This window comes from Psilocybe cubensis, chromosome 10 (genome assembly GCF_017499595.1).
Source record: "Psilocybe cubensis strain MGC-MH-2018 chromosome 10, whole genome shotgun sequence".
NCBI lineage: Eukaryota > Fungi > Basidiomycota > Agaricomycetes > Agaricales > Agrocybaceae > Psilocybe > Psilocybe cubensis.
The window spans coordinates 119,874-132,217 of NC_063008.1; the positions used below are offsets into that span (position 1 = coordinate 119,874).

Consider the following 12,344-nt stretch of genomic DNA (forward strand, 5'->3'; position numbering starts at 1 on the left):
TGTGATTGCAAGTTATAAATGAACATTATTGTGTGCTAATTTGATCACAATCCTACCGAAAGACCGCTATCCGACTAAATTTTGGCCTCAAAGAGACCTATTATAGCGCTCTCGAGCCATCGCGGACGGCGTGCGTGAAATTCCCACGCACCCAGCCATCGATATCGCGGTAGTATAAGCCGGAAGAAAAAAGGTGGACGCTGACGCATCACCTTTGTCCGCCGGCTCGACCCTCGATGACTCCCTTGTTCCCTACAGTAGCTGCAGGTCCGCGCTGAAGCACATCTCGCACCTGTGAAAAGTGCCAAGGTACTTGTCAGATTGTTTACTTGTGAGGGAACATAACACTTACGGTATTGATTTTGATCTTATCTTGGGCTCGTGAGGTCGCGCACCCGCCACCGTCGTCGTCTAGCTAGCAGCTAGATTGACGAACCGGAACCCCCTGTCCTTCCTCTTCTTGCGCTCACGTGTAACGCTGACACCAAGGCCCCCCATGCAACTGGGTACGTGGCCTTGGACCTGGGAAGTACTTGGAGCCGGTTGCTCCAGTGCAATGGACTCGTCGGTCTATGTACCTGCGTTGGTATGAGGCATTTCCCCTTCAATGGATTCATATGCCCTGGGTGGCCACTCCAGGGCATTGTTCAGTCCATATAGATTGCTGTGGGAAATGTCTCATCAGAATCCTTCATTCTAAAGGAAAAAAAATTCAATGACCACATACTTGTATGTTGCATCCATTGGATCCCTCTGGACCCCGCTGCTTTTTATGTTGAAAATTCTGGTCAACATCTACTGCTGGAGAAGGGGCAGGTACACATACCTTCCATGTGCGTTTGGCTCACTGTGATCGTGCTCGACAGGGTGATCCCCGGAGCATTGATCCTCGACGGTTTGCTGATCGCCTGTGGATACCGTATTGTTACTCAAACCTTCTCCAATAGTATGTGAGACTACATCAAAGAAAATCATAGCAAAAATCATAAGTCAATAAGCCCAAAATCACAATATATCAGGACATACAGGTTTGGTAGTCGTTCGTATACCGATTACTCGAGCTTGGCAGGGAGGACTGCGGCGTGAAGGGCTGATTCAGACTATTGTAAATGCTGAACTCATTAGCAGTCGCATATGGATCATTTATGCCATGTCCATAATATCTATGGATTCTTAGCATATGTGAAACTGATGCGCGAGCAATGCTTACGATTGTGAGGGGCCTGGTGTTGATCCCAAATTCTGGTTTTCGGTAGGGAACACCGATGCTTCCATAAAGGAAGACGGATAGTCGCCCCTCAATACCGGGGCGCGGTTCATTGGCCACGATGAGTCTTGTGGCAAAATATTCCACCCTGATTCAGAGTGTGCTGGAGGGGACGCACACATAAGACAGTTTATTTATAACGTACATTACCTAAGATTTAATAATAAGGATATTACGTGAGACACGGTGGATTTACTCCCGCTACCTAATTAGGAGATTAGCGTGATGTACGTGTGATTTATCCTGGCAAATCATAGCGTACATGACGTGCCATTTAGCACTAAATGGAGCCGCCGGGTGGCATGCGGGATCCGCGTGTCGGGCTGCACGGGAAAAACACGGGCCGCAAATGAACCGGACGGGTCCATCTACATCCCGTGTATTGCAAGCAGACGGATCCGTTTTGACCCGTGTTGTGCTGAGACGGGTCCATTCATCCACCCGCTTCTGTATTCCGACAAATATCCGCCTTGAAGAATCATACATCGGATGACCGTTAATATATGTAATAAGGTGTATAGATTATACTGGCAGCACATTCCTTTCCACATACCCTGATAGCATGGATTATGCCTTTGAGCTAACCCAATCCCTCTCAAACTACATGAAGGCACAAATAGCTAGTCGTCTTTGGCATGCAGAACTGCCTAATCAAATCCGGGAAAACTTCAGTGCTGAGACCATGTTTGAGTGCAATCTAGCTGTGGAGGTGATTTTGCAGGCATTTGAAAATCAAGGTATGCAATCAATAAGCTTTGAAAATTGAGATTAAATAATGTGTGAATGGCAGAATATACGATGTGGGATGCAGAAGAATATTTGACTCATCTCAGTGCACGTTGCACGGGTCAGAATTTTACCGTTGAGGCTCGCCTGAAAGACAAGTTTTCTCCGGTGCATTCCGCGTTACAGTACCAAACCCTGCCCGGAACTGTGGTCGATAGTGCAGGCAACATATTGGTGTGGTACCTGCCAGGTATTTTGTCAGAGACAAGGGTGGTGAGTTTTAGAAACAGACCAATTAATTCATATATTATGCTTTCTAAAGAGTAACAGGAGAGTGTGTGGAATTCATTACGGGATATTGAAACAATGATTCACAAGGCGGTACCTTTGGCCACAAGCTGGAGGGTCAATGACAGTTACTTTCGACATGAGCCAGGTTGGGTTCAACCTGGAAATATTAACTTCTCCCCGGCATGGTTTCAGCAAGGCCATGAGGTGAGAAACTTGTATGCTAATTATTATACTGCCTCATATTTTCCTCAGACGTCCAACCCGCTTGAGGTCTCCTTGGACTTGTGTAATCCAATTGGACAGGAGTTTATACGAGACACGACGACATCTTCGGCTTTGCTGGGAGCCATCTTGAGCATTATACATCCCGAGCAGTACCGGGCGGGAATGAAATTTCTTCAACGGCTTGCTGCGGAACCGGAGCTTGTCCATAAGGCTGAAATATTGAAGCAAATTCTCACAATTTGGAGTTCGCCCTTTGGAGTCATGACCGTGATCAGCAACCGAGATACACCATACCATCGGGATAATGGGTCGTGCTACTCATGGTACGATTTTTTGATGCCGCTTGGGAAGGGTGAACACGGACGGCTTGAGCTTCCGGGCCTTGGACTTCGGTACAAGTATGATCCCATGACCCTTGTTGCAATTACCGGCAGGTTGCTTCAACACGGCGCGGTGTGCGATGGAGACAGGGCAGTCATAGTCTATTACATGCGTAGGACTGTATTTGAAGAGCTGGGAGTCCAAGAGGCGGGATGGTCTACTACGTACGATCTTTTTGCAAATTTACCGGCCACCAACGCTTTTGATTTTGAAATATGATCAGTTTTTGACTTGGAAGTTGGGTTTGGGGAGAATTTTTTTATATTTCCAAACCAAAACAGTACGAAAGCTACAGCACAACCAGAATTCTCTGTCCCAGGGTGTTTCCGACGCGTCCGCGCTGAGCTCTTCCAAGGTTACCGGAATCATCGGACTCCGCCGTCGTATTACCGGCGGAAAAGGCATCATCCGCCTCCTCTTCGATGTCCTGTGCGAGAGGTGGGCAACTAAGATTCCTCATCCCAGGGTGTTTCCGACACGTCCTCGCTAAGCTCTTCCGAGTTACCGGAAGCATCTGACTCCTCCGTCGTATCACCGGCGGAAGACTCCTCATCCGCCTCCTCTTCAAAGTCCTGTGCGAGATGCTCTAAAAACGTAGCTGGTGTAGAGGATTCAGTGGTATCAGACGTACTATCAATATCATCCTCTTCTCCCGGGAAAACAGGTCTTGACCTTGCGTTAAAAAGGAAGGCATTGCTGGTGTGTGCATTTGACGGAGGGCTGACGGAACCGGGCGTAGGCAGAGTATCTGTTGGGAGATGAATATTTGCAGTGTTGGAGGGTGGCAAATGATACCAGAGTGGATGAAAAGGTAGTTCCTTGACGGCAATAAAAGAATAAAAAATGTCGTTGATGTAAAATGAAGCGACTTTGAGCTTTGAGACCTCGAAGGACCGGGCTTGAGCCGTTATAGCGCCCCAACTGTCAGGAGAAGGGTGAACGGGATGCTGAAATTTGTATTTGGCTGAAAGCCCCTTGCCGTTAGAGAACGGGAGCTCCTTAGAGTCAATCCACATCTTCTCCAATACAGAATATCTGCCCAAGGCGGCCGAAGAAGTAGTCACTGCTTTATGGGCATTCTTCATTTTGTCCGCCACATTCCGGCGCAGGTGAGCCAACTCCCTCATTACGCCCGTTAGGATAGGCTGACCGCAGCGGGGACAGTAGGGCGGTCTGTGGTCAGAAATTGCAATTGGGGATGTTTCATCCCGCGTGTTTGCAACACGGGTCGGCGGATTGGGTTTCCCCGTGGGCGGTGAAAACGCGGAGCCGTGCTTTCCCGTCAACGCGGATCCGTGCTTCCCCGAGGTGGGGACGGATGTCCGTTCAGCCGCCTTTCCCTTGCCCTTGGGATTGTTTTCTTGATTTCTTGGAGGCCCAGAGGTGGATGAACTTGCGCCCTCCTTAGCTTCTTTCCTCTGATTGTTTAGCCGGAGTACCTCTTGTTGGTATTCAGGCAGAACCACCTGGTGGGAAGGACGCAAATCAGATATAATCCACAGCAATAAAAAAACATACCTTGTTCCAAAATTCTCTTGCTTGCGATTCAACGGTAACAAAGGCAACTTGCCACTCATCGCCTTCAGCAAATCCGTCCCTCCACCAATATCCCCAGCTCTTGGTCTGATTTAAAATTTCATCATCTTCCCATGCTGACCAGCTTTGATTTAGAGATTCAAATAGAACAGCTCGATGGTGGGGAGTTCGGTTCAAAACGGCATGTACGCTCTGATTGAGAATTTCTGATATAAAAAATGGAATATCGACTTGGAATCCATTGACATAGCAGTATCCGAGTACTCTCAGCAGTATAGCCTATCGAGCAGTTCTCAATGCAAGATATAATAGTTCAAAATTACTGTCTTACCACCTCTAGGTCAAGCAAATACATCCATTTTTGGCGACGCACGGAGGAAACAGAGTCTCCGTTTGCAATGAACAAACGGTATCCGGCACGGATCCGTGCACCACAAATATGGACATGAACTTTGGCCAGAGCACGTCGCTCATCATAGGTAAGGAGATGATGTTCGTCCTCGACAGGAGGTTTACAAAGCCGCGGTAAGTGCATGAATTCAACAAGATGAGATACAACAAGAATGTTCAAAGAACTGGTTAATCTGTAATTATAAATCTCCACACGGACGGATACTCCGGGTTAATTTGACGGAAGACCTTATCCGCGGCCCGCCCCAGATCATTCCACATGGCAATCTGCTTTTGAGCATTTGCCCTGTGACCAACTAACCTGTCAGGAACAAAATCATGCCGTGCACGCCATGTCTTTGCCATATACACATAAAATCTGACAGTCCATTCCATTTCCTTTTTTGTCAAGGCCAGCTCCTCTTGCCATCTATTCCTCTGAGCTCGCGCGCGGAGCCAGTTTAGCCTAAAGACTAAGAAGCCCTTGAGAAAAAAATTAGAAATACAAATAGCAGTACTCACACTCATTAACGTATAATTGATTATCATTGTCCAGGCCCTGACGGGATCTCCAAATCCAACTTAGACGGTCCGAGCTTCCTCCGCGAATGTTCGGATCCGACACGGCATTACTATGCTTGCAATCATGGACTTGCAGAATGGGATATTGTTTCCGAATATTATCCTCGTCTCGCACGCCAGCAGATAAATAGATCATCTTCTGACGGTTTGTGTTGTAGAGTCGCCGGTGCAATTTCCAGGAAGCATTCAAAAGCTTGACGCCATCCCAAGCACGAGTCCCCATATAGACGGAGTCGGCGGTCCGAACCTGATATTTATACTGCCAAGAAAGCTGGATCAAGGCTGACCGGACCGCTTCCAGACAGTCCTCTGCGTGGCCATGTCTTATTTGAAGTTCAAGTTTGCGAAGCCCTTTTAAAATGAGGTTTGTTCCCGCGTCAAGGCCGTCAAAGAAATCTTGTTTGACGGCGGAGGGAAACGGAAGCGGCTGTCGTTCCGGATCCGCGCGGGTAATGTTGACATTTCCAAGATCAGGATCGTTGTTGTCACTGACTTCATAGTCAAGTATGGGAGCGATGTCCCCTTGAATATCCTCCAAGACATCTTCGCCCATGAAGGTCATAGCGGATCGACAGAAGGCTTCAACGCGGGTCCGCATGGAGCGACGTTTATTGACCAAGTCAAGTTTCTGCGCGGTGGAAGGATGCTTTCCGAGCTTTCTGACATGGTCCCTGAGCTCCAATCTAAAAACATGTTAAATTCTGTAGGATGCAATTGAAATAATCGTACTGCGCTTGCTCCAGTTTTAAGCCGGATGATATCCATGCTGCCTTTCCAGTAGCACCATTAGATGTAAGTTCCATATTTGAAAGATGCAATTCAATTTCTTGGCGTCCAGCAGCCGTTTTCACTTTGCTTGCCATTACCTTGCCAACAGCGTCGGCCACACCTTGTTCTCGGTCCGCTTCTGCTTTTGAAATTTCATCTTCCCAAGTGTTGATGAGCCCGGAATCTTGTTGATCCGTGATACCCCTATAAAATCGGTCTGTGATTCCGGACTGTTCCCGTGCCCGTTTGAACTTTGCAGCAATTGTTGCAGCCATATTAATGGTCTTCTTCCAGTTGGAATCCCCCATGTGGTCGTCCAAAACCTCTGCTCGATGGGCAGTGGTAGCGGAACGTGTACTCCGGGATGTGTCATTTAACACGGACCACAACGGCTCCAGGATTTCTCCGTCAATGATTCCCACACCCGGGACATAGGTGGATGCGTAGTTGTAAAGACATTCCGTCTTGTGCCCGTGGACGTGAAATAAACCAATTGCAAAAATCATTTTAACAGAAGGTGGCCAATGCATTTTTGTGGACTCTGAGAGACGCCTTGCCAAGTTAACGCAATATTGACAGTTTATATCGTAGATTTCCAAATGTTTTGTGATTCCCTGTGTGTTGGTAGTTTCCCTGGCCTGAGTCAAAGACCAATCCATGTGCATCTGCTTTTCACCTTTGTCAAAATCGACAACGCTGGATGGACAGAAGCATCCGTGCCTAGCGCAAGCGTGTGCCCCAATTCCACGTACTCTCTTACCCGGGCTGACTCTGTTTTCAGCTTTCTGGGCGTGGTAGTTATGACATGTTTGTTCCTGATATTTTTTGACACGGAAAGTAAGCATCCGCCGTAGAAGATTTTGACACGGAGCGTAAGCATCCGCCGTGAAAGATAAATCATGGTAGATAACGCACCCGTTTATAACGTGGAGCAAGAGAAATTGCTTCCTTAATGTGCTCCTTGTAAGGGCCCGGAGCAGTCATGTATCCTTCTCCAACGCTCAACCAAACATCGTCTCCCTCGTTTTTCTGATTGAGGTGATCTGCTTTGAAATTACCATCTGCAACATAACTACGTATGTACAGATTGCTACTTGCTGTTAATTGCAGTCACCCTTGAAGAATAACTAAAACTTGCCTATCAGCATCATCAATCCAGGTATCAGGTAGGTTTATTCCAGGCTGTGGACAGGCGGGGCAGAATAAGGCCAACTTCCCTCTCCTATCTTCAACTTCGGGATGATCCTCGGTCCGCGTCATTTGTGGTACAGGCGGACCATCTAATCCGCCGTGTCCCAGAGACGGGTCCGTTGACATTCCGACTTCTTGAGACGGACTATCAGATCCGCCGTCAATTGGATCAGATACATTAATACCCATCCTCTCTGGTGATGAATCATGGCAATGACGATAGTAAGGGACCACCGCTTCTCTTGTATGCCCTTCTCCGTATTGTCGTCTCAGGACAAGGTCCCTGTATTCTCTACTAAGCCTTCTCAATTCACGATAGCGGTTCAGCACCTTTTTTGGAAACGCTGGCGAAGTCAGTCTTCGCAACTTTTGGTAATACTGATAAGCCGACGTTTTGCACTCGAGGTTGTCCATCCGAAAGTCCTCAAGGACCTCAACTGTGAACACAGTTTGAACGTTTTCAAAGCTGGCTGCAAATAATCCCATCTCCAGATACTGTAAATCGATAGACGGAAGGCGGACGGACCGGCATGTGCATGTTCGCACGGGCAGATAATGGACTCCGGAGGTGTGCACAATTGCCTTGAAAGGAATTCCATTGTTGTCTGCTGCCTTTGGACGAGGTTGGTCCAGATAGGTTGTATCGACTTCCTCGAATAGATCATCGTCTTCATCGTCTCCATCGTCCAGCTCAACCAAATGGGGTACCTCCGGGTCCGCCAGAAGCTGAGCCGTAAAGGATTCTTGGTCATTGCTCGCAGGAAGCGGATCCAGGTCCAATCCGTGTTCATCTTCAAAGACGGGCGAATTGTTTCCGCCGTGCCCATGACTCCCGGATGAATTGTTTCCGCCGTCCCATCCTAGGTGGCTCGGATCCGTGGGATAAGGACAACGTTTCCCATTATGACCCAAATACAACTTGACACCCACTTCCCACAGAGCTCCCGGACGGAAATATAGACCCGTCCACTTCTCAACGCGGTGGAAAGGTGTAAATTGATGGTTTCTTCGCAGGCATTCAGAACACAAAATTCTAGAGCCAAAGCATTGGCAACATCTCCACACTCCAGACATTCCTTGACATTGCTGACACTGTCCATTCAGATCCGGATCCGGGGCTTCTCCTCCAATCATTGTTCCAAGATACACCTCTCGTTTCGGGAGCCATTCCCTCAGGTAATCATTTTGAGACTGGATAGGTAAAGTCATCCTGATCATTCTACTGAAAACATGTTAAAACATACCTTTCCTCCCGTTCTGTCGTCATCTAGCTGTCTCAGGTTATCAAGTACCTGCTGATCAGTTAGATCTCCCGGATAATGAGGTATTTCTTCTTCCAGAATGTTGTGTTCATGGTTTTGGAAAGAGTAAGTCGTTGTTTGAGGGAGGTTTGTTGATGATGATTCTGCAGGAAGTTTGTGGATCCTCGGCCGCCCTCTCTTTCGTTTCTTGGCCCCACTAGACCAGGAGGCCTCCCGAACATTGGGAAACTCCTCATCCGATCCCCTATCAGGTACTTTCTTGAAGCCCATGGATGTTGGAAACAAAGAGTCTGACAGCCTGTGAGCGCAGATCTAAATGTAGTATAACATGTTTATTTCTGTAGATAAATTTCCCTCAATTATGCCGTTTTAAAGAGGAGAAAAATAGCTTTCATATGACTTATCTTGCAGCATATTTGGATGAGTGAGTGAAATGTTATGAACAAAACTTAATCCAGAGATGCACAAAATGGACGTGATCCCATCATAAATGTACAATATGATGCAGAACGACCCTTTCAGAACCACACTTTGGAGTGTTTTTGAAATATCTTTTCACTGGCTGGCCCCTCATTCCTCCGGCGTATATCATATGAAAGATATTTTTAATAGCTACCGAATGACATTTTTTGTAGAATGTGAATCCTCGTATTTAAGGAGATATTCTCAATATACTAGAAAATGTGTCAAAATGAGCTCACTGGGATCATTATATTTTTTGAAAAAAATTATGCATTTGAATACCTCTCATGGTCTCTGAGATGACTGCCGTTTTGGGTTTCACAAGTTTTGGGTGAGAAGACGTGAATTTGCATTTTGTGTTTCTGTATCTTTACAGCCATCTGACAAGAATTTAAAACCTTGTAAAATTATCTTTATATAAAGCGCTAAATGTTTACAAAATTCCATGTTTATTGATTGAATGCAGAGGGAACTATTGCAAAATCATGAGGTCAATGTATGTGACAGCGACCAGCATGCTTTGATCATCGTGGCCGACGATGAAGCGGGATTACCTGATTGGGAAAAATATGACATCACATCATTTATTTAGTATGATCGGAAGCTTATTTTATCTCCGTATGACGTGAGATTTGACCAGATCACACAGATACTCATCGATAAGCTACTTGTTACATCACTGCAATTATGCCCACCAATGCATCCCCCGACGCGGATCCGCTTCCTTCTACCGCAAATGCCACAACCCACAACGGACCCAGAAACGGACAGACGGCGGAGGGTGACTTTCCGCCGGAAGAATCAAATATTTGGACAACAAAGGAAATGCGCGTGTTGAAAAAGCATGTACAGCCCTACAAAGATACATCAAAGTCATCCAAAGCAGACTACATACAGAACACTGTCATACCTGAGCTGCAAGCTACATGGGATCACAGATACTCTAGACGTGCTAGGAAGGAAGATAAGCAACTACACAAAGAATGGAAGGTGAAGAAGCATGTGAGCTCGTTGTTTCTTTGAAAATTTTGTTACACACATAAACCATCACAATAGCGAATATTTAATTGGTTTAGAAACCATGCGTCAAATCGAATTGGTGTAAAATTGGAAGGATTGAACTCCCGTATAACCTTTCAGACGGTATTCCGTGAGGAGAAGTCGGCAGAGATTGACTCCGAGGTTGCGCTTCTATCAGGGAATGCTGCTCGTGGAAGTAAAGATTGGATGAAGTTTTATCAACAAGGACGTAAGCAGGTTGAGGCCAGATTGACTCAGGAGGAGCGGGACAGGTTCATGGAGATCCTCGAGGAATGGAATAAGAAAGGTGTTTCAAAATCAATGAAGGCAAAGTGAGTCGGTGGAACTTGTTTCCGCCGTCAATCTGACATCTGCAGGACTGCTGCCAGGCAAGGCAGAAAAATACTTCGACAAATGGAGAAACTTAAGTGGCAGAGAATGGGTATGAGGTCCATTACCTTTGAGGGGCATTATGATATTGAGGGTAAAATCGAATACTCAATGTAAGTGTTAAACACGGCATGAACAAGTTCCGCCGTGAATGCTTACGGCGGAAACTTTATCCGCCGTAAACACCCTACGGCGGATAAAGTTTCCGCCGTAAGCATTCGCGGCGGAATAATTTGGCCCGTATTAATGTTGACTGATGGGCATTGAAGGACCCAGACAAGCGATCTAGCACTCGACGATGTCAGAATTCCTTCCTTTGGGCAACTCTTTCCATCCGAGTTGGCCGCTTTTCGCAGAGCGTTTGTTCAATACCTCGTCCACATTTCAGAAATAGAGAAGGGTGTGGCCAATCCAGCACTGCCAGATGCATCGTTTCATGAAAAATCCCTCAAGTTTAGCAGCAATGGATTTCCAATAGTACCTAGTCCTATCTATGGCTCAACTGGGAGAGAAGTCGCTTATGCACAAAAGTCAATTATTAGAATTTACATGAACAAGGTTTATGGTGTGTAATTTGTCTATGTCCTCAACAAACTTGCTAACTATGTATACAGCTTTAGCCAAGGACAGGCCTGGTTCAAGTGTTCCTTGGGATGCTCTTGAAAGGCGTTCTGCAGAAATGATTGATCCAGAGTATTGGCCAAGTTCAATCCCCGTGACGGATCCGAGCCGGCTCCGCCTGGAGTCAACCTCTGCAATTCTCAAGCTATGGAGGGACCGTCAAGCCCAAGGAGACATCCCCTTTAAATTTTCAAAGGTTTTTGGAAATGGCTATGATATTATGGAACCTCTCTATCCGTCCAACTTGTTTGACGGCCTAGAAGCCCACCCGATACCTCCACCTCCTGCAGCAATAACCAAACGTCGCCTGAGGCAAAAAGCTATACGACTTCAAACCCAATCTTCAAGCGACTCTGAATCATCCAATCTGTCAGAGTTTGATAATGGACGGGGCAGTCCGGCATCCGCGATGCCACGCACTACTGCCAGATTTGAAGTCACGCCAGAGACGGATGAGACTCCTACCGACGCACCTTCAAGATCTAGCGAGCCACCCTCTCTACCAAGTAGATCCAGCCCAACAATTGTCAATCCATCATCCAGCCCAACTCCAGAGGTTGAGGAGGCGCCTCCCAAGCCAGCTAGAAAGATTATGCCAAGAAAAAGAACAAAGCCATATGTCGGAACGGCGGAAATGGACGGACCCGATGAAGAGAGTTCTGTACCGGCCCCAGTTAAGCCAAAACCAACTAGAAGGATTCAACCTAGGAAAAAAACAAAGCCCTACTCAGATCCACTTGACACAGTGGAAGAAAGTGGAGTTCAGACAGGAACAACCCAAGACACGGATAATACACGGGCCGGCAGGGATGTGACTTGTGATGCCTTTGTGGAGACAGTAACAAGTCCAGATACGGATGAAACACGGGCCCGCAGGAATGTGACTTCGGATGCCTTAGCACTTCAGGAAGCAAGTCTGCTTGTTGTAGCAGGTAAAAGACAAAGAAAAAAAACTTTGAAAGCCTAGCTGCTGAAGTAGATTCATAATACCTATTGAATGTGATGCTTTTCATTCTTATCTTGATGTTTCTCAAACATGTTTTCACACAAAATCAAAACAGAAAGCGGGTTCATTAAAAATCATCAAGTGCTACTTTTTGGGAGAGATATAAAACAGATGAGCACATGAGAGTAAAAACTATATACAGTCCAAATATTAAAAATTGTACAATGCAATCTATGAGACAAGGCAAAAAAGGAGACCAAAAAAAGTTACAAAGATTTGAAATACA

The 12,344-nt window shown here is 46.5% G+C and overlaps 3 protein-coding genes across 3 annotated transcripts; 2 read left to right on the forward strand and 1 right to left on the reverse strand.

Moving 5' to 3' along the window:
- Positions 1-1,829: 1,829 nt before the first annotated feature.
- On the forward strand, positions 1,830-3,109 carry JR316_0010379 (uncharacterized protein; the record flags this gene model as incomplete). Its single annotated transcript, XM_047896047.1, has 4 exons — positions 1,830-2,004; positions 2,058-2,266; positions 2,324-2,488; positions 2,537-3,109. The coding sequence occupies 4 exons, from the start codon at positions 1,830-1,832 to the stop codon at positions 3,107-3,109; spliced, it is 1,122 nt and encodes a 373-aa protein (XP_047744092.1).
- Positions 3,110-5,005: 1,896 nt separating this feature from the next.
- JR316_0010380 (uncharacterized protein) lies at positions 5,006-8,889 on the reverse strand (the record flags this gene model as incomplete). The annotated part of the gene is made up of 6 exons (XM_047896048.1): positions 5,006-5,289; positions 5,339-6,081; positions 6,128-6,981; positions 7,082-7,256; positions 7,305-8,548; positions 8,602-8,889. 6 exons carry the CDS (start codon positions 8,887-8,889, stop codon positions 5,006-5,008), a joined length of 3,588 nt encoding a protein of 1,195 aa, XP_047744093.1.
- Positions 8,890-9,768: 879 nt separating this feature from the next.
- JR316_0010381 (uncharacterized protein) lies at positions 9,769-12,079 on the forward strand (the record flags this gene model as incomplete). The annotated part of the gene is made up of 5 exons (XM_047896049.1): positions 9,769-10,083; positions 10,138-10,433; positions 10,479-10,604; positions 10,761-11,056; positions 11,106-12,079. 5 exons carry the CDS (start codon positions 9,769-9,771, stop codon positions 12,077-12,079), a joined length of 2,007 nt encoding a protein of 668 aa, XP_047744094.1.
- Between the last annotated feature and the right edge of the window lie 265 nt (positions 12,080-12,344).